General features: G+C 46.0%; 1 protein-coding gene and 1 long non-coding RNA gene across 11 annotated transcripts in view; both read right to left on the bottom strand.

The window, feature by feature from the left end:
- Positions 1 to 6059: 6059 nt before the first annotated feature.
- Positions 6060 to 10674, bottom strand: LOC103882090. The gene is made up of 2 exons (XR_643770.3): positions 10182 to 10674; positions 6060 to 6192 (listed from the first exon to the last, which is right to left on the bottom strand). It is a non-coding gene; the product is annotated as an uncharacterized LOC103882090 (long non-coding RNA).
- A 1362-nt stretch (positions 10675 to 12036) lies between these two features.
- KIF9 (kinesin family member 9) overlaps positions 12037 to 21936 on the bottom strand; it is a 53093-nt gene continuing 43193 nt past the window's right edge. For 8 of the 10 annotated variants that reach the window (XM_003894506.3, XM_003894507.3, XM_021934462.2 and 5 more), the window contains 4 exons: positions 20678 to 20854; positions 20269 to 20384; positions 19787 to 19891; positions 12037 to 12342 (listed from right to left, as the gene is read on the bottom strand). In XM_003894506.3, coding sequence (XP_003894555.2) covers positions 12292 to 12342; positions 19787 to 19891; positions 20269 to 20384; positions 20678 to 20854 — 449 coding nt within the window. In that variant the 3' untranslated portion in view covers positions 12037 to 12291. Of the gene's footprint in view, positions 12343 to 19786; positions 19892 to 20268; positions 20385 to 20660; positions 20855 to 21936 lie in introns of all 10 variants that reach the window. The other 2 variants (XR_643766.4, XR_643767.4) reach the window with 1 other exon arrangement.

Genomic DNA, 21936 nt, shown 5'->3' with positions numbered 1-21936 from the left:
AGCTCATGCCATTGCACTCCCCTCTGGGCAACAAGAGCAAAAACTCCGTCTCAAAAAAAACAAAAACCAAAAAAACCCAAGCAACCGGAAAAACAATGACCTGCAAAAAAGTCGGGGAGCTGTTTCTGAACCTCAGGCCCAATGGCTAGACAATAGCTGGATTTTACCCAGATAAACTTTTTTTTCTTACCTAGATAAACTTCTGATCTCATTATTATTATTATTTTACCAGCCAGATGTTTTGACTCTGTTTGGAAATACACATACTTTAATCAGGATCATATCAACAATGATAAATTTGGGAAAATATTTCTTGAGAAGGCTCCACTAAGTCTGTTTAATCCCTTCATACATTTTCTACACATTACTGCTAAAGTGATTTTTTTCAATACAAAAAACTAGCCGGGCAAGGTGGCAGGTGCCTGTGGTCCCAGCTACTCGGGAGGCTGAGGCAGGAGAATGGCGTAAACCAGGGAGGTGGAGCTTGCAGTGAGCTGAGATGTGGCCACTGCACCCCAGCCTGGGCGACAGAGCAAGACTCCGTCTCAAAAAAAATAATAAATAAATTTTTTTTTAAAAAGTGATTTTTTTCATTTAAAATTTATTTTCAAAAATAATTTGAAAAAACCCAAATACTTAAAAATTATTTTATTGAGGTTACTATTGTACATTTTACTTTAAAATATTTAAACCTTTGACCATTTTTATACTAAATATAGCTTTTGTCAATGTGAATATTATTTTGTGGCATTTATTGCTATCAAATCCAGTTTTCTTGGGTCAAATTTTTATATTTTGATGTTGTGATGAAAATTTTATTTTTTTGTCAATTTTCAGTTAGTAACAACTTACTATGGTCAGTTTTAGCCATAATTGGTTTTATTTTATCTCAGGTTTACCAAGTCTGCTTTTTCCTGGGTCAGATTTGACCAAAGGTGACGTCATAGCATGATGTCAAGGTCTGAAATTTTAAATTCAGCCTTCTTCTACCCTTCCAATTATTTTGTATGCCAGACATTTACTCTCCATGCTATGCTATGTTATGGACAAAGAGCAAAGAATGTCCTCAAAGCCAAAACTTTAGGATCAAAGACATTCAGTTAGGTTTATGAGGCCTGATCTTTCTTTTTTTCTTTTTCTTTCTTTCTTTTTTTTTTTGAGATGGAGTCTTGCTCTGTCACCCAGGCTGGAGTATAATGGTTCTATCTCAGCTCACAGCAATCTCCACCTCCTGGGTTTAAGTGATTCTCCTGCTTTAGCCTCCCAAGTAGCTGGGACTACAGGCGCATGCCACCATGACTGGCTAATTTTTGTATTTTTAGTAGAGACAGGGTTTCACCATACTGGCCAGGCTGGTCACGAACTCCTGACCTCAAATGATCTACCCACCTCGGCTCCCCGAAGTGCTGGGATTACAGGAATGAGCCACCCTGCCTGGCCGAGGCCTGATCTTTCATCCATTCACCCTTCCACTCACTCTTCCACTTGCCCACTTGCTCATCCACGTAGCCATTCATCTATTTTTTCACCTACTCATTCATCAACTCAACACTAATCTACCCCATCCAACCACCATTCATCAACCCATCCACCCATATAATCCATCAACTCAGCCATCCATCCATCGATCCTTCTATCCAACCACCTGTCCATCCATTCATCCATTGATCTGTTTACCTATTCATTAATCTATCCAAGTGGTTCTCAATCAGGGCAATTTTGCTCCCTAGGGACATCTGGAAATGTGTAGAGATATTTTTGACTGTCATAATGGAGAGTAAGGGGTTTGGGGGATGTTACTGGCATTTAGTGGGTAAAGGCCAGAGATGCTGCTGAACTTCCCATTTAACACATAGAACAGCACCCCTCCCCCAACAACAAATAATTATTTGGCCTAAAATGTCCATAGTACCAAGGTTGAGAACCCCTTCTCCACCTTGTACAATGATCCACCCATCTATTCATCCGCAGTCATCCATCTAAATGTTTATTGAGCACCTATCGCAATGTCTCTCAATGTATACATTTAAGAGACGGGGGTCTCACTAGGTTGACCAGGCTGGTCTTGAACTTCTGGCCTCAAGTGATCCTCCTGCCTCAGCCTCTCAAAGTGTTGGGATGATAGGCATGAGCTACTGTGCCCAGCCTGTCTCTCAATATTGATTGCAAATCAGAATCGCCTGTGGAGCATGTATAACATAGCTACCACCCAGATATCATCTTTGACTATTCAGAGCTTTATAATCAGAAACTATGGAAGTTTGTCAATTGAAAATTTATAAGTAGAGAAGTTTCTGTGCTTGTTTCTAAGAGAGTACGTGTTATGAAATAGTTGCTAATTGGCTGGGTGCGGTGTCTCACGCCTATAATCCCAGCACTTTGAGAGGCCAAGGCAGGTGGATCACCTAAGGTCGGGAGTTTGAGACCAGCCTGACCAACATGGAGAAACCCTGTCTCTACTGAAAACACAAAATTAGCCGGGCGTGGTGGCTCATGCTTGTAATCCCAGCTACTCAGGAGGCTGAGGCAGGAGAATCACTTGAACCGGGAGGCGGAGGTTGCCGTGAGTCGAGATCATGCCATTGTACTCTAGCCTGGGCAACAAAAGAGAAACTCCATCTCAAAAAAAAAAAAAAAAAAAAAAGAAAGAAAGAAAGAAAGAAAGGGAAAGAAAAAAAGAAAGAAAGAAAGGGAAAGAAAAAAAGAAAGAAAAAGAAAAGGAATAGTTGCTAATTAAGGTTAACAGCTTATCAACACATTAATCAGGTAAACAGTGCATGCCAAAGGTGAAGAACAAATATATATACAAGTTTCCTTCTATGGAGCAGGGGGCCAAGGGTGTCTCAACTCAGTTTGCACATTAGAATCACTTGGGGAGCTTTTAAAACATACCAAGGCTCAGGTCCCAGAGGCTCTGATTTAATTTATCTAGTACGTGGCCCAGGCATCAGTATTTTATAAAAACACTCCAGTTGATCATAATATGCAGCCAGGGTTAAGAACAGCTGTCTCAGAGCTCAAAAATGCACCTCCCTTTTTCTTTGTTGTGTGTGTGTACATAACACGTTTTCTTTTTCACTTTATTCAGAGTCCAGTCTTTTTTTTTGTTTGTTTGAGACAGAGTCTTGCTCTATTGCCCAGGCTGGAGTGCAGTGGTGCAATCTTGGCTCGTTGCAACCTCCACCTCCCAGGTTCAAGCAATTCTCCTGCCTCAGCCTCTGGAGTAGCTGGGACTACAGGCATGAACCACCATGCCTGGCTGGTATCAAACTCCTTACCTCAAGTGATCTGCCCACTTTGACCTCACAAAGTCCTGGGATTACAGGCATGAGCCACCGTGCCCGATCCAGACTCCAATCTTAAAATAAGGTTTTGCATAAGAATTTGCCCTTAGATTATTGGTTTGCCTTTTTTTTTTTTTTTTTTTTAAATTTTTTGAGACAGGGTCTCACTGTTTCACCCAGGCTGGAATGCAATGGTGCAATCACAGCTCACTACTGCCTGGAGCTCCCGGGTTCAGGTGATCCTCCTACCTCTGCCTCCAGAGTAGCTGGGACCACAGGTGAGTACCATCACACCCAGCTAATTTTTTGTAAAGACGGAGTTTTGCTATGTTGCCCAGACTGGTCTTGAACTCCTGGACTCAAGCAATCCTCCCATCTCAGTCTCCCAAAGTGCTGAGATTACAGGTATGAGCCACTGTGCCCAGCCTGCCTTTTTTGTTGCTCTTAAAAAATATAGATATAGATATAGATATAGATATAGATATAGATATAGATATAGATATTTATCGGCAGCTTCAGACATTGCAAGGTCTCATAGACCATATATTTAACACCCCTGTAGTGGGAAGGGCAAGAACAGCTGCTGCCTCTGTTTTACATATGTAGAGATTGGGACTCGGAGAAGTAAGGCCACCCAAGGTCATGGACTCTGACGGATGGTATCTGGATTTGCATGGTGTTCCCAGATCCTATGTTCCTTCTTTATGTACTTTAGGTTCATTTGTGGCCTCTTTCTCCATGCTGTCAGCATCTCTGGGAGCCTTTGTGACCCTCGTTCTGCAGGAGAAGGCGAGAGAATGGTCCTGTGGCAAAGAAGTTTCCTTTCACCTCTAACAATCTCTGCCCTTGATGCAGTTTCTAAATCTAAGAGTGATGTTTTTCCATGTGGATGATAGTTGTTAAAAAAAAAAAAAAAAAAAAAAAAAGATGTTTGTCTACTCCACATACACTCAATTCCACCCTCCTAATGCTTTTTACAGCTTTTCTGGAAAGAACAGATTTCCTTCAAGAGATTTATAATAGGAAATTCCCACCTGGGTTCAGAAACCAGTTTCTTACAAGCCATTTAGTCATTGAATCATGCAATCACAGCTGGTCCTTGTGGTGTGCCTCTTCCCCACATGCAGGATTCCTCCTTTTTCCTTCAGGTCTTTGCTAATACATTTCCACAAATTGGATGCCTCTCCCTTTATTGTTGGAAAATCGAACTGATAAAAATGTCTTTCATCTGCTCATAGATTGGTTTTCTTAACAAAAAAGGTCTTCCCAAATTTTTTTGTTAATAAAAGTAATTTATATTTAATAGAAAAAAAAGAAAAACACTTAAAAGAAGGAAAAAAAACACCTCCGGTTTTACCCAGAAGCAACCGCTTTTGACATTTTGGTCTGTTTAATTCATACATATGTGTGTAAATACATATGTATAGAATATAACTTTCAACTATGTTAAATAACGTTTCCACAACTGCTTTTTTTTGAGATGGACTTTCACTCATGTTGCCCAGGCTGAAGTGCAATGGCACGATCTCGGCTCACTGCAACCTCTGCCTCCCAGGTTCAAGCGATTCTCCTGCCTCAGCCTCCTGAGTAGCAGGGATTACAGGCTAATTTTTTGTATTTTTAGTAGAGACAGGCTTTCTCCATGTTGGTCAGGCTGATCTCGAACTCCTGACCTCAGGTGATCTACCTGCCTCGGCCTCCCAAAGTGCTGGGATTACAGGCATGAGCCACTGTGCCCAGCCGCACAATTGCTTCAATAGAATCACAGAATTTGGATTCAGAAGGAACCCAGAGGCATCCAAATCCTTTCTTTCTGGTTTGAGGATTTCTCTCACACGTATCTTGATGGGGGCTGCCCAGACACTGCTTGCATCTTCCAGGGACTGGGAGCCCAGTTGGCACCAAGCTCTCATCCTGTTTTTCCTCCTGAAATTACAGAACAATCTGCCCTGTTTGGACTTCTCAGATTGAATGTCCATAGTTGCTGTGATTATTCCTTGCTTGACAGAGTTTTCAGAGCCTCTCATGATGCTGGTCACCTTCCTCTGGGGAGTTTGTTAACTTAAACACTACCTTCAGATCCTGATATGAAGTTATAAGTGTGGGCAGGCAGATGTGGGAATATTACTCCCTTACCAGGACCCCTGCCTTCCATTAACACTGCCCATGATGGCACTGGGTATATTTTTAGTGGCTACCTCTCCTCTGTTAAGTCAACTTTCCTTTTTTTTTTTTTGAGATGGAGTCTCACTCTGTCACCCAGGCTGGAGTGCAGTGGCACAATTTCGGCTTATTGCAACCTCCACCTCCCAGGTTCAAGCAGTTCTCCTGCCTCAGCCTCCCGAGTAGCTGGGACTACAGGCGTGTGCCACCAGGCCTGGCTAATTTTTTGTAGTTTTGATTAGCCAGGCAGGGTGGCATGCGCCTATAACACCCAGCTAATTTTTTTTTTTTTTTTTTTTTAGTAGAGATGGGGTTTTGCCATGTTGGCCAGGCTGGTCTCGAACTCCTGGTGTCAAGTGATCCGCCTGCCTCGGCCTCCCAAAGTGCTGGGATTACAGGTGTGAGCCACTGCACCCAGCCAGAGATTGGTCTTAAAATGCCATGACAGACAGCATTAATTGGAGAGAGATAATATTGGCCCAAATGCTGCCTCTTCAAATCCAAAATCCATTTTAGGGAGTGGAGAGGGAGCCTAACATTGGTTGTATGTGTGCATGCATGTATATGTATGTGCGTGTGTGTGTGTACAAGCTAATCACCTATCAAACATAATGCTGGGTACATTTGCATCTTTATTATTACAGTTATTGTTACTGTCATGGCTGTTTCAATTGGTTGAGGACCTGCTGTGCACTTCACATACATTAATTCCTTCATTCCACAAAGCCCTATGGTGATCATGGTTCTATACACAAGGAAAGAAAGGCAGAGAAATTAGACAACTTACTCAACGTCAAATGTCAGTAAGATACAGAATCCCAATCTAAACTCAGGTGTCTCTGGGCCCAACGCCTGTGATCTGTCCCTATTTTGTATTGCGTCATAAAAGTGCAATCCACTGACCAACAATCAAGCCCAGACTCCCTGGGCCCAGCTAGTGTGGACCAGGTGGATTGGAACTTCCTCACAGTGCCAGAGGAAATAGCAGTAGAGGTATCTGAGCCCTTTGGATTAAAGATAATGGAACATAGGGGCGACTCTCAAGAGCTTTTTGTCCTACCTTGAATCTCAGACCTTTAGAAAGAAACTTTGGGTGCTATCCTGATTCAACCGTATCCTTTTCATTATACTTTTGTAATATATATTATTAAAAATATAGGCCAGGTGCAGTAGCTCATGCCTATAATCCCAGCACTTTGGGAGGCCAAGGTGGGAGTATCACTTGAGCCCAGGAGTTCAAGACCAGCCTGGGCAATATAGTGAGAACCTGTTTCTATAGAAAGTTAAAAAAAAAAAAATTAGCCAGGATTTTTAGTGGGATGATCACTTGAGCCCAGGGAGGTCAAGGCTGCAGTGAGCTGGGATCATGCCACTGCACTCCAGCCTGGGTGAGCGTGAGAGCCTGTCTCAAAAAGTAAATAAATAAATAAAAATTAAAGCTGTTAAAGTAATGTTATATATATCATATATATTCTTTTTTTTTTTTTTTTTTTTGAGACGGAGTCTCGCGCTGTGTCACCCAGGCTGGAGTGCAGTGGCGCGATCTCGGCTCACTGCAAGCTCCGCCTCCCAGGTTCAGGCCATTCTCCTGCCTCAGCCTCCGAGTAGCTGGGACTACAGGCGCCCGCCACCACGCCCGGCTAGTTTTTTTGTATTTTTAGTAGAGACGGGGTTTCACCATGTTAGCCAGGATGGTCTCGATCTCCTGACCTCGTGATCCACCCGCCTCGGCCTCCCAAAGTGCTGGGATTACAGGCTTGAGCCACCGCGCCCGGCCCATATATATTCTTTTTTATGCTTTTTTGTTTTCTTTTCTCCTCAAATTCCTCTTACATATACATATACACACACACACACAACACACACAGGGTCTCACTCTGTTGTCAGGTTGGAGTGCAACTATGCCCAGCTAATTTTTTATTTCATTTTTATAGACATGGGATTTCGCCATGTTGCCCAGGCTGGTCTCGAACTTCTGAGCTCAAGCAATCCTCCTACCTCAGCCACTCAAAGTGCCAGGATTACAGTCATGAGTCACTGCGCCCAGCCTAAATATTTTAAGATGTTATCACTTCATTGACAAGCCCACAAACAATATATCAACATTTTTTTCTTTGGCTCCATTCGTGTATGTGTGGATTTGGGTGTTTATGCCAGGAAGTCCTGGGAAAGTTCCACTTAGTGGAAAACATGCCCCAGAGGAGTTGTTCTACCCAAAGGGGAGAAAGTTGAGATACTAATCCACTGATTTATTGGTTGAGGGTTGCTCCTAAAGGTGTCCTTAACTCCCTGGCATTTGGAACTACCCTGAAGCAGATGAACACCTATGTAGACAAAGCCTTTATATGGAAAGTTGCAGATGCTTTCACTAGGAAACCATTAGCGGGAATGGCAAGTGCAAGGGACTGTGTCAAGGCATGACAGCATCTGCTACAGAATGTGACATTTAAAGCCAGGCGTGGTGGCTCATGCCTATAATCCCAGCACTTTGGGAGGCTGAGGCGGGCAGACCACTTGAGATCAGGAGTTTGAGACCAGCCTGGCCAACATGGTGAAAAACCCAGCCTCTACTAAAAAAAAAAAAAAAAATTAGCTCGGTGTGGTGGTGCGCGCCTGTAATCCCAGCTACTCGGAGGCTGACGTGTGAGAATCGCTTGAACCCGGGAGGCAGAGGTTGCAGTGAACCGAGATTGCACCACTGCACTCCAGCCTGGCAAGAGAGTGAAACTCTGTCTCAAAACAGGGCTGGGCGCTGTGACTCACGCCTGTAATCCCAGCACTTTGGGAGGCTGAGGCACGCGGATCACCAGGTCAGGCGTTTGAGACCAGCCTGGCCAAGAGACCAGCCTGGCCAATATGGTGAAACCTCATCTCTACTAAAAATACAAAAATTTGCTGGGTGTGGTGGCAATGTGCCTGTAATTCCAGCTACTCGGAAGGCTGAGGCAGGAGAATTGCTTGAACCGGGGAGACAGAGGTTGCAATGAGCCAAGATTACGCCATTGCACTGCAGCCTGGGAGACAGAGCAAGATTCAGACTCAAAAAAAAAAAAAGAATGTGACATTTAAACAAGGACTTAGGAAAGTGAATCATGTGGACATGTAGGGAAAGAATGTTTTAGGCAGAGGAAACAGCCATTGCAAAGGCCCCGAAGCAGGAGCTGTCTGTCTAGCATGTTGGCAGGAAAAGCAAGGAAGCCCATGTGGCTGGAGTAGAGTGAGCAAGGGGAGAGTAGATGAGACAAGAGTAGAGAAATCATAGAAGTCACAATTATATAGGATCTTGTGCGATGTTTCAAGGAATTGGGTTTCACTCTGAGCAAAATAGGAAACCATTAAAAACTTGAAAAGAAGTGTAATGTGATCTAACATATTTCAGAAGGTCAACCAGAGCCAGACATGGTGGCTCACACTTGTAAACCTACCTACTCTAGAGGCTGACATGGGAGGATTGCTTGAACCCAGGAGTTTGAGGATGCAGTGAGCTAGGATCATGCCACTGCTCTCCAGCCTGAGCAAAGAGTAACACTTTGCCTCTGGAAAAAAAAAAAAAAAAAAGGTTCAGCCAGGCTGCTGTTCTGGAAATAGCAAAAGGGGAAGTCAGGAGACAGGAAGCTGTTGTCTTCCTGTCTTCTTCCAGGCAAGAAGTGGTAAGAAGTGGTTAGATTTTGAGTATAGTAGGAAGGTAAAGCCTACTGAATTTCTGGACAGATTCAGTGTGAGGAGTGAGAGAAAAGAGGAATGAAGTACAAAACTAAGGATTTTAGCCTGAGCAATTAGGCTAAGGAAGGTTATGGGTAAAGTATGTTTAGGGAGACAATTAGACATTCGGCTTTCTAGCTCACCTCTTCACCAGTGATGAAGCCTTCAGGGTGCCATTTTTATTTAGGCAGTCCCATTTCCAACTTCCTATATGGCATGAACCAAAGTCTTAATTCTCATACTTATGTGGACATTTAACTCTCAAAAGTAACAATCCACTCACATACCTTCTCCTGGTCCCTAGAAGCCATAGCCAGTTCACATACTGACCACTCAGGTTTTCAGTTCCTCCTTTATCTCTGGCTCCTGACAGTTCTCTTTCTTTCTTGCAAATTTTACTTTGTACAGTCGTCCCTTGGTATACATGTGGGATTGGCTCCAGGGCCCCTTGCATATGCCAAAATCCACACATAAGTCCTGCACTCAGCCCTGCGGAACCTGCACGTACAAAAAGTTGACTCTCCACATATGCGGACTTTGCATCCCTTGAATACTGTATTTTCAATCCACCTTTGGTTGAAAAAATCCCATGTATAAGTGGACTTGTGCATTTCAAACCCATGGTGTTCAAGGGTCAACTGTATTTCTTTTCTCTTTTTCTTTTTTTGAGACAAAATCTCACTCTGTTCCCCAAGATGGAGTGCAGCGGCGTGATCTCAGCTCATTGCAGCCTCCGCCTCCCAGGTTCAAGCAATTCTTGTGTCTCAGCCTCCCAAGTAGCTGGGATTACAGGCATGCACCACCACACCCGGCTAATTTTTGTATTTTTAGTAGAGACATGTTTTTGCCATGTTTGTCAGGCTGGTCTCAAACTCCCAGCCTCAAGTGATCCACCTACCTCAGCCTTCCAAAGTGCTGGGATTACAGGTGTGGACCACTGCACACAGCCTCAAGGGTCAATTGTATTTAAAAGAATGTTATACTTTAGTCAGCACCTCTATTTGTAGCAGGAATGTTTTCAGGTTATCTCACCTGTCATGTTGTTGCAACTGGAAGTCCCTCCAGGGGTGACTTGGATGGTCAAATTAACTTGGCAGGAATTATTTTCTGGAACGACAGACCCATCTGAATGAACACAACACCCCCTACCTTCCTGCCATGTTGGAAGCATCGACTCCTGGAAGCATTAGTCAGGGGAAGAGAAAGGAGCTGGAGGAGGGAGAGGGCAGAGCCCTCAAGGCAATCCTATCACTTTCTTCAACAAAATCCATGTCCATCTGCTGATGGGCTGAAGAGCAGAATCACAGGGTTTTTGATTGGATAGATGCTATCCAGTTCAACCTTCAACTGGGTGCAACCTCCTTGTCAGACAGCCTATTGCTGCAGGGCCCTCACTAATGACTTCATGCCAGGACTGTTCTCATTTTAAGCCTCTTCTTATTTTGAGATAACAATCTTGGCCAGGCGAGGTGGCTCACACCTGTAATCCCTCGGCACTTTGGGAGGCTGAGGTGGGAGGATCGCTTGAGCCCAGAAGTTTTGAGACCATTCTGGACAACATAGTGAGACTCCATCTCCACAAAAAATTTAAAAACTAGCCAGGCATGGTGGTGCGCACCTGTAGTCCCAGCTACTTAGGAGGCTGGGGTGGGAGGATTGAGCCCAGGAGGTTCAGGCTGCAATGAGGTGTAATGGCACTACTGCACTCCAGCCTGGATGACAGAGTGACACCCTGTCTCAAAAACAACAACAACAACAAAACAAAGCTTTGGGAAAAATGTTTGCTACTCATTCAGCCCACATCCTCTTGCTTTCCCTTCTACCTGGCAGCCCCTCATGGCCTCTTTCACATTTCTCTTCCTCTTCAGGTAAGGAGACCTAGTTCCTTCCATCTTTCCTCATACATAGTGGTCCCAGAGTTGGATATTACCCACCAGAAGTGATGTATTTTTCTCTCACAGCTTCCCATGACAGGGCTGCCAGGTGAGCAGAACCTCCTCTCCCACTGTTGGAAGAATAACAGCAACCTCAAGGGCCTGATGAGGGTGTCAGATGGGGGAGCACCCACAGAGTGCCAGGCCAAGGCCTTGACCCACAAGAACAGAAGAGGGGGTGAGATAGAATTCCAAGGAAGTGCTGAAACTTTTCACTCAGTGGAGGCTCAGTTTACCAACCCAGGGGCGTATTAGTCAGCCTGGAAGGCCCCAGAGGGCCTGAGTTTGTTCTCTAAGCAAAGTAGTGAACTCTTTCCCTTTGGTGCCACCACCAAGGGCCCAAGCTGCAGCCTGATAAGTTGACAGAGAGTGATATCTTCTCTCTTCCCTGCTCAGCTCTGACAGCGATCCCAGTTCCTATTCAGGGTAAATCATCCACTTTCACTTCTGCTCAGCGCAGCCTACACAGAGAGAGAATGAGGGGAGGGGAGGCACCTGGCCGTGCATGCTGTGTAGGGAAGGCTGTGGTGTTCTGGAAACACACAGAGGACATGTCTCCCAGAAGCTGCTCATTTATTCCCTGGTACATGGAGCCAGCTCTGCCTCATCCCTTTCCGGGCTCTGTGGCTAGACCTTATCTTCCCCTGGTTGCCAAATGAAGGAGGGCCTCCTCCTGTCTTCTTCACTGGCTCAGAAACACAGAAAAGATGTGTTGAGAGAACTTAGGGTCTGAAGGAGCTGTGAGAAGCAGAGCTCCTCAGACTGAGCTTCCCACCCCCACCCTAGGATGTCTATCCAGGAAAGGGGCTGACCAGTGGGGCAAAGGCCTGCCAGGAGGAGCCTGGCTGAGCTACTTTTCTGCTTTCCTACTTGAGACTCAGTTCTGACCTCACACATACATAGAGAAGATGTCCTTTCAGACAGGAAATAAGACAAAGTTCTCAGATGAGCACTAAAAGTCTAAACTAGAAAGTTATTTTATCCTGTCCCTGCATATAAGACAGTGAATTAAAACCCAAAGTGCTCTGTGAAGAGGAGCAAGGTTGTCCTTGGAGGATACTCCTCCCAGCATGCAGGCCATATGTGTTCTCTGTCTTGGGTCCCAGCCTTGGAGTAGAGGGGCTGCAGCTCTAGGCAGGTGGTTGAGCAGCTCCACTACAGTAGGTTAGAGTTGCTGGTCTTGTCCTTTAAGGTACGGTGATGAGGTTCTATTTTCTATGTGCCTGCTGGAGACCCATCATGGTTTTCAAGTAATTATGCTGGACACAGAGGGAGGAGAAAACAGGAACTTATTATGAGGGATAGACTTAGCAGGGACTCAGACCAGGCCACTCACATTCACCCTATCATTCCTCCTGCAAACATCACAGGTTGTGGACAAGGATTCCTTCTGAGTAGCCCCAATTCTGTGAGAAATAACATTCCATTCAAACTCTTTCATTCTTTTATCCTAAAGAAAGTGTGTAAAACTATTTTAAAACAGTCTGGCAGGCATATTTGAAAGGAGGCATGTAGGTCTCAAGGGCATACTTGAGAGTTTCTGACAGGGAACAGGTTCAGAAAGAAAAGAAGAGGGTTCTATCTCCAGAGGAGTTAGGGGCCAGGTATTCAGAAGGGCCCTCTCTTTGCCACTGCAATCAATCAGATGTTCACAAATTATACCTTTTTAATGCATTGCTAGGCTCTTAGAAAGCAGGTGAAAACTGTGGGCTGAAACAGAAACAGTGGGCTATAAGCCAGCAAATGCTAAAACTAGCTTGGAACATGGAATCTTAGGTTCCCCACAAAGTAGGAGTCTGAACGGAAGCTCCCATATTAAACTGGAATTCTTGAAGAGGGTTAAAATGGTCCTGGGTTGGTAATGCCCTGCGGCTAACTGCAGAAAGCAAGTGCAAACCTTTTCAGTGGGAAAATAATTTCAATTTATGTGTTCAGGTCTCCTTGAGCTTAAGTTCAGTCAAACACAAGCTCACGATTTCAATACACACACATACACACACACACACACACACATGCCACCGTCAAGCCACCATGAGACTCAGTAAAATAGGAAACAGATTTTGACCATGAAAAATCTGATCTATACATTTCCTATATAAAAATATATATTTAAATAACTATAACATAGAATTGAAAGAACATGGAATGGTTCAAGTATAATATTTGCATAAAAAGTTTGTGCATGGACATATCTTAAACATTAAAAATGGCCAATACAGAGAATTCTAGAGATTGGGGAATGATGAGAGAATAGAATTTTGACTGTAGAAATACAGGATTCCTCTGCTTAATGATTTAGAATTTGTTTATTTTTTTGAGACACAGTCTCTGTCACCTAGGCTGGAGTACAGTGGCACAATCTTGGCTCACTACAACCTCCGCCTCCCAGGTTTAAGTGATTCTCCTGCCTCATCCTCCTGAGTAGCTGGGATTAAACATGTGCACCACCATCCCCGGCTAGTTTTTGTGTTTTTAGTAAAGACGAGGTTTCATCATGTTGGCCAGGCTGGTCTTGAACTCCTGACCTTAAGTGATCTGCCCACCTCAGTCTCCCAAAGTGCTGGGATTACAGGCATGAGCCACCAGGCCTGGTGAGTTGCACATTTTAAATGGACGAATTGTATGGTATGCAAATTCTATCTCAATAAAGCTTTTTAAAAAGCATAAAATAAGGATTTATTTAAAATAACTAACTGGGCATAGGGGCTCACGCCCATCATCCCAGCACTTTGAGAAGCTGAGGTGAGAGGATTGCTTGAGCCCAGGATATCAAGGCTGCAGTGAGCTATGATCGTGTCACTGCACTCCCTCCAGCTTGGGTGACAGAGCAAGACCGTGTCAAAAAAAAAAGAGTAAGTCCTGGTGCAGTGGCTCATGCCTGTAATCCCAGCACTTTGGCAGACCCAGGCAGCAGGATCCCCTGAGTCTAGGAACTGGAGACCAGCCTGAGCAACAAAGGGAGACCCTATCTCTATTTAAAAAATTGTTTTTAGGCCGTGCGCGGTGGCACAAGCCTGTAATCCCAGCACTTTGGGAGGCTGAGACGGACGGATCACGAGGTCAGGAGATCGAGACCATCCTGGCTAACAAGGTGAAACCCCGTCTCTACTAAAAAATACAAAAAAACTAGCTGGGCGAGGTGGCGGGCGCCTGTAGTCCCAGCTACTTGGGAGGCTGAGGCAGGAGAATGGCGTGAACCCGGAGGCCGGAGCTGCAGTGAGCTGAGATCAAGCCACTGCACTTCCCAGCCTGAAGCGACAAGCGAGACTCGTCTCAAAAAAAATTGTTTTTGATTAAAAGAAACCTGCCAGGTGCAGTGGCTCACGCCTGTAACCCCAGCACTTTGGGAGGCCGAAGTGGGCAGATCACCTGAGGTTGGAAGTTTGAGACCAGCCTGACCCAGCAGGGGAAAACCCATCTCTACTAAAAATACAAAATTAGCCAGGAGTGGTGGCGCATGCCTGTAATCCCAGCTACTTGGGAGGCTGAGGCAGGAGAATCACTTGAACTCAGGAGGCAGAGGTTGCAGTGAGCCAAGACTGTGCCATTGCTCCAGCCTGGGCAACAAGAGCGAAATTCCATCTGAAATAAATAAATAAATAAATAAATAAATAAAATAAATAAGAAAAAGAAAAGAGGCCAGGCTGAGGCCAGAGAATGGCGTGAACCCGGGAGGCGGAGCTTGCAGTGAGCCGAGATCGCTCCATAGCACTCCAGCCTGGGGTGACATAGCGAGACTCCATCTCAAAAAAAAAAAAAAGAAAAGAAAAGAAAAGAAAAAGAAAAGAAAAGAAAGAAAAAAAATAAGACCAAGCATATTTGAAGGAGAACCAAATACAATGTTTAGATGTAGGAGATGAAACACAACTGAGGAGCGTATTAATAAACTAAAAGAGGAATCTAAGGAAGCTACCAGGCCAGGCGTGGTGGCTCATGCTTGTAATAATCCCAGCACTTTGGGAGGCCAAAGTGCGCAGATCATGTGGTCAGGAGTTCGAGACCAGCCTGGCCAACATGGTGAAACCCTGTTTCTACTAAAAACACTAACATTAGCCAGGTGTGGTGGTGTGCGCCTGTAATCCCAGCTACTCAGGAGGCTGAGGCAGGAGAATTGCTTAAACCTGGGAGGCGGAGGTTGCAATGAGCCAAGATCACACCATTGCACTCCAGCCTGGGCAGCAGAGGAAGACTCCATCTTGGGGGGGAAAAAAGAAATTACCCAGGCTGGGCACGGTGGCTCATGCCTCTAATCCCAGCACTTTGGGAAGTCAAGGTGGGTGGATCATGAGGTCAGGAGTTTGAGACCAGCCTGGCCAACATGGTGAAACCCTGTCTGTATTAAAAATACAAAAATTAGCCAGGTATGGTGGCACACGCCTATAATCCCAGCTACTTGGGAGGCTGAGGCAGGAGAATCCCTTAGAACCCAGCGGGTGGAGGCTGCAGTGAGCTGAGATTGTGGCATTTCACTTCAGCCTGGGTGAAAGAGCAAAACTCCATCTCAAAAAAAAAGTTACCTAAATTACAGCATAGAGAGATGAGGAGCTGGAAGAAACGTAAGATATTTTAAGAGATACAGAGGACAGAATGAAATAAAATACATCTAATCATAGTCCTAGGAATGAGAATAGAAAGAAAAGGGAGGTAGTATGCAAAAAGATAACAGTTTCAATATCCCTTTCATGATTGAGAAAAAAAAATACACATTCAATGAATAGGAACAGAAAAGAACATCTTCAACCTAATAAAGAGCAGGTTCTAAAGTAAAGCCTGTAAGTGTGCTACCCCAAGTGTGGTCCTGGACTAGCAGCATGGACATCATCTGGGAGTTTATTCAAAATACAGAATCTCAGGCTCCATCAGTATCTGCTCTTTTTTTTTTTTTTTTTTTTTTTTTTTATACAGAGTCTCTCTTCATTGCCCAGGTTGGAGTGCAGTGGTGCAAGTTTGGCTCACTGCAACCTCCACCTCCCTGGTTTAAGAGATTCTCACGCCTCAGCCTCCCAAGAGCTGGGATTACAGGCATGCACCACCACAGCTGGCTAATTTTTGTATTTTTAGTAGAGATGGGGTTTCACCACATTGGCCAGGCTGGTCTTGAACTCCTGGCTTCAAGTGATCTGCCTGCCTCAGCCTCCCAAAGTACTGGGCTTATAGGCATAAGCTATTGCTACCGGCCATCTGCATTCTGAAAAGACCGCCGGTGATTTGTGTGCACAGCACAGGATGAGACATGCTGCTCTATGGGACCTTCAGAATCCATGTAAGAAACCCCTATGCTTAAGCCTCTCTGGATGGGCTTCAGCTCCTCACAACCATCAGGTCAGTGAAGATGTCAGTTTAATCCTAAATGTAAAGAGTGAAGTCAACTGGGGGAAATGATGACACAAAATCCAGAAACTAAGAAAAAGAATACCGATAAACTCGTGCCATGGTCTAAATGTCAGTGTCTCCCCAAAATTCGTATGTTGAAAGCTAACCCCCATGGCAATGCTATGAAGAGGTGAGGCCTTTGAGAAGTGACAGGTCTTGAGGGTTCTACCCTCAGGGATGGGATTAGTGCCCTATAAAAGGGGCCTGAGGGAGCTCGTTAGTTTATTGCACTTCTGCTGTGTAAGGACACAACTAGAAGACACCACTTCTGAAGTGGAGGGCAAACCCTTACTAGCCCATATCTGCTGATGCCTTGATGTTACACTTGCCAGCTTCCAGAACTGTGAGCAATACATTTCTGCTGGTTTTTTTTTTTTTTTTTGATGGAGTCTCACTCTGTCTCCCAGGCTGGAATGCAGTGGCACAATCTCGGCTCATCGCAAACTCCACCTCCCCGGTTCAAGCAATTCTCCTCCCTCAGCCTCCCAAATAGCTGGAACTACAGGCATACGCCAGCAGGCCCAGCTAATTTTTGTATTTTTAGTAGAGATGGGGTTTCACCATGTTGGCCAGGCTGGTCTCGAACTCCTGACCTCAAGTGATCCACCCACCTCGGTCTCCCAAAGTGCTGGGATTACAGGCATGAGCCACTGCGCCCAGCCCATTTCTGCTGTTTAGAAGTTCCCCAGTCTAAGGTATTTTGTCACAGCAGCCTAAATGGACTAAGCTTGATTTCTTAAAAATAACAAAATACCTACAAAAAACCATAAGGAAAGTCAAAAGACAAATGACAAACAGGAAAAAATGGTTGTAAATCATATCACAAAGAGCTAACTTCTTGGTCAGGTGCAGTGGCTCATATCTGTAATCCCAGCACTTTGGGAGGCCAAGGTGGGTGGATGATCTGAGGTCAGGAGTTCGAGACCAGCCTGGCCAATACGGTGAAACTCCATCTCTACCTAAAATACAAAAAAATTAGCTGGATGTGGTTGCGGGTGCGTGTAGTCCCAGTTATTCAGGAGGCTGAGGCAGGAGAATAGTTTGAGCCCAGAGGCAGAAGTTGCAGTGAGCCAAGATTGTGCCACTGCACTCCAGCCTGGGTGACAGAGTGAACTCTGCTCTCAAAAAATCCTAAAATTAGTGAAAAAGCAGCCAGGTACAATGGCTCATGTCTGTGATCCCAGCACTTTGGGAGGCCAGGGCAGGCGGATCACTTGAGCCCAGGTGCTTGAGACCAGCCTAGGCAACATGGCAAAACCCCATCTCTACCAAAAAAAAAAAAAAAAAAATTTAGCTGGGCATGTGGTGCATACCTATAGTCCCAGCTATTCGGGAGGCTGAGGTGGGAGGATTGCTTCAATCTGTGAGGTCGAGGCTGTAATGAGCCATGATCATGCCAGTGCACTCTAGCCTGGGCAACACAGTGCAACACTGTCTCAAAAGAAAAAAAAAGGAAAAAAAAAAAAAAGGACACAGAAGCACCTATAGGTTGACACAGCATGTTCTTATGATCTTCAGGATGTGTTGCTAAGTAGAAAAAGCAAGATGCAGAAAACTGAGGGGAAGCCAGGCACAGTGGCTCGCATCTGTAATCCCAGCACTTTGGGAGGCCGAAGTGGGTGGATCACTTGAGGTCAGGAGTTCGAGACCAGCCTGACCAACATGGTGAACCCCCATCTCTACTAAAAATACAAAAAAGTAGCCGGGCATGATGGCACACCTGTAATCCCAGCTACTCAGGAGGCTGAGGCAGGAGAATCACTTGAACCCGGGAGGCGGAGGTTGCAGTGAGCTAAGATCACACCACTGCACTCCAGCCTGGGTAATAAGAGTGAAATTCTGTACCCCCCAACAAAAAAAAAAAAAAAAAAAAAGAGAGAGAGGGAGAGAATGGAAGGAAGGAAGGAAGGAAGGGAGAAAACTGAGGGAAACGCTAGAAACAAGTGATGGGGTGCCCTGTCAGAGGGGTTGCCAGGATCTGAAGCAAGTGACAGGGGTGCCCTATCAGAGGGGGTTGCCGGGAGCTGATGGAAGGGGACAGTGTTTGTACTTTCTTTTTTATTTTTGGAGACGGAGTCTCTCACTCTGTCACCCAGGCTGGAGTGTAATGGTGCAATCCCTGCTCACTGCAACCTCCGCCTCCCAGGTTCTAGCAATTGTCCTGCCTCAGCCTCCCCAGTGGCTGGGACTACAGGAGCACGCTGCCACACCCAGCTAAGTTTTTGTATTTTAGTAGAGACAAGGTTTCACCATGTTGCCCAGTTTGGTCTCGAACTCCTGAGCTCAGGCAATACACCTGGTTCAGCTGCCCAAAGTGCTGGAATTACAGGCTTGAGCCACCGTGCCCAGCCAGAGCCACTGTGCCCAGCATTTTTTTTCTTTTTTTTATATAGAGTTTCGTTTTATTGCACAGGCTGGAGTAAAGGTGGTATGATCTTGGCTCACTGCAACCTCTACCTCCCAGGTTCAAGCGATTCTACTGCCTCAGCCTCTTGAGTAGCTGGGATTACAAACATGTGCCACCACGCCTGGCTAATTTTTTGTATTTTTAGTAGAGACAGGGTTTCATCATGTTGCCCAGGCTGGTCTTGAACTCCTGACCTCAAGTGATCCACCCACCTCAGCCTCCCAAAGTGCTTGGATTACAGGCATGAGCCACCGTGCCCAGCCATACACTTTCACGCTTTCTTAATGTTTGAAACACCTGAATGTATCACCTATTGAGTATGTTAATAAATAACTACAAAAATATTTGTGAAAGAATGAACTCACTTGGGCATCTGCCCTGTGTGCATCTGCCACTTGCTGTATAAGCACTGCCTCTGCACGAACAGGAGTGTGCAGTACACAGGGCCCTCTGTGTTCTAGCTCTAGGCCAGGCCTTAGTAGAGTGGAGATTCTCTGCACCAGCCTAACCTGCTCGAGGAGGAGAGTACCCCACCCAATCTATAGCTAACACCATGTCTAGCTATGCCTCAGCTGCATGTGATCTTCTGTCCCCTGCCACCTGTGCAAAGTGGACCCTGTTGGTCCTCCCTGACAGGTGGAAGCCTCAGGGGATCCCTGGGCTTTGTGCTGCGAACCATACATAGGCTAGTCAGTACTGACCAGCCATGTCTTGGCCTGGCCATGGTTGGTGGGACTCCTCTAGGGTCCAGCCCAATCGCAGTCCAGTTGGCAGAAGACACCCACTGACTGAGGGTGACTAATCTCCTTGGAATGGCATCACTCCTCCCTTACTTCTCTAAAGTAGGGAATATGATCCTGGGTTTCCTAGTCATGAGGTCACTGAGGCCCCCAGCCTCCTGGAGACATAGGCCTCTGAGTTACCTTCTGCTCTGTCTTGACTTTGGCATTGTAGAAGGAGATGGAATCAGGGCCCTCAGGAAGCACCCTCTGCTGCAGCTGGCTGAATTTGTCCTGGTCATCTTCTCCCTGGGGGAGGAGAGTCTCTTTAGCATCACAGAGCCTGTGATGGGCATCAGGGCGGTTTGTGCCATACACCCCCATACCAAAAGGGCATCTCACAGCCCTCCAGCCCCCATGTCTGTCAGTGTTCCCACAGACAACCTGTAACTGCTGCCTGAGCAGGATGAACTGCTTTAGAAAGGTGGCAGTAGCAAGAGTGGTATTTTCCCCCATCCCTTGGTAACCGAGGAGAGACCTGTACCTGCCCACCTGCCTGGGCTGGCTATGGAGAGGCTGGGTGCACCACACACACTGCCATGTTTGTGATGAGAACAGAGATCAAGGGGCACTGCCCATTGCCCCATGCTTAACCACTGCCACACTCCTGCCCTTGTGCTGCTCACCAGAGACACAATCCTGTTCACGGGAACCATGCCTGGCCGGATGCTGCCGCCTGGCTTCAATGCCATCTGCATGTCCTCAGGGATGACAAAGGACTCATTGTACCAGATGTCAAATTCTACAAGGAGGTGAGGAGACAGAACCTGAGGAAGCTGGTAAGGGCTGTGTGCTCTCATCTGTCTTATATCTGTCGCAGACTCACCACCTGTTTACTTTCTGCTCCAGGGTCTTACCCTGTCCCCATCTCCATCTCTGGCCCTCACAGTCCTGGGAACCACACATCTGAAGCCCCTGCCCAGCCCCTGGCTCTGTCAGATAGAAACTCTGAGGGTGCTTCCAGAACTCAGGCTGTGGCCTCTCCCTGAGCCTCCTTGTACCTCAGGTGGCGGCCAACCTTCCCAACTGTCGCACCCATGAGCAGGCGGTGGCGACACTGATCCACTAGGTGCTGGCAATACTGGATCTCAGCCCTGAGGTCACGCAGGTCCTGGTACTCGCTGCGGTACTGCTTCTTGAGGTCTTTGAGCTTCAGGATCAGCAGGAATTCCTCCTCATCGATGATCATCAGCCCCTTGTTTTCATATTCACCTGCAAGGTGATGGAAGAAGTCAGGAAATGAGGTGTCCACCTGAAATTGGGGGAGGAAGGGACTCCAGAAGGCGGGCACAGAGCTGGCAAATCATGAAGACAGGAGACCACAGGCAGGGCTGGGTCATGGCAAGGAGATGGGTAAAGCACAAGAAGGCCAGGCTGCCAGGGCATAATCTCACAGGGAGGGGAGCTCAGCTCAGTGGGGCCACACTGGCATTTTAGGACAAACAGGAGCAGAGGGCAGGGGAAGGTGCAGAAGGCCCATGCTCCATGCTTATTTTATTTAAAACTCTATTAGCCAAAGATATTTAGTAAGCACCCCTAGTATACAAATGTCTATTTTTCTTGTAAATTACATCTACAAACTGCCATCACTGGCTACTACTACAAGGCACTTGGGCAAGGCTCCTTATTAATAACAGCAGATGTTCAAATTGTCTCTTGCTGATTCCCACATCCACCAGCTACTTTTTTTTTTTTCCTTTTTGAGATGGAATCTTGCCTTGTTGCCCAGGCTAGAGTGCAGTGGCACAATCTCAACTCACTGCAACCTCCATCTCCCGGGTTCAAGCGATTCTCCTCCCTCAGCCTCCTGAATAACTGGGATTACAGGCATGTGCCACCACGCCCAGCTAAGTTTTGTAGTTTTAGCAGAGACGGGGTTTCACCATGTTGCCCAGGCTGGTCTTGAATTCCTGACCTCAGGTGATCTGCCCACCTCGGCCTCCCAAAGTGGTGGGATTACAGGCGTGAGCCACCATGCGCAGCTCACTAGCTACCTTCTTGTTAGAGATGATTAGACATCTATATCGTGTTGAGTAGCTGTCAAAGGGCTCCAGGGACAAGGGTTAGTGCTATTCGTCTCTTTGCAAGGATCTTTTAAGGTCTGTCAGTTCAGTGACAGTTGTTGGGTTAACACAAAATAATATGATGTACAAAGCCATTCACCCTGCTCTCCACTGCTCACAGCACCTGAAAGCTTAGCAAAGGCATCACATCAATCCCCATCCCCAAGTGTAAGGCAAGTGTGTTCTGCACATGACCTGAGGTGTGTGGCTGGGGTGCATGAGGCAGCCCAC

Source organism: Papio anubis, chromosome 2 (assembly GCF_008728515.1).
Source record: "Papio anubis isolate 15944 chromosome 2, Panubis1.0, whole genome shotgun sequence".
In the NCBI taxonomy this organism is placed as follows: Eukaryota; Metazoa; Chordata; class Mammalia; order Primates; family Cercopithecidae; genus Papio; species Papio anubis.
The sequence above is the reverse complement of the archived record's forward strand: the minus strand, read 5'-3'. Positions and strand labels throughout refer to the sequence as shown.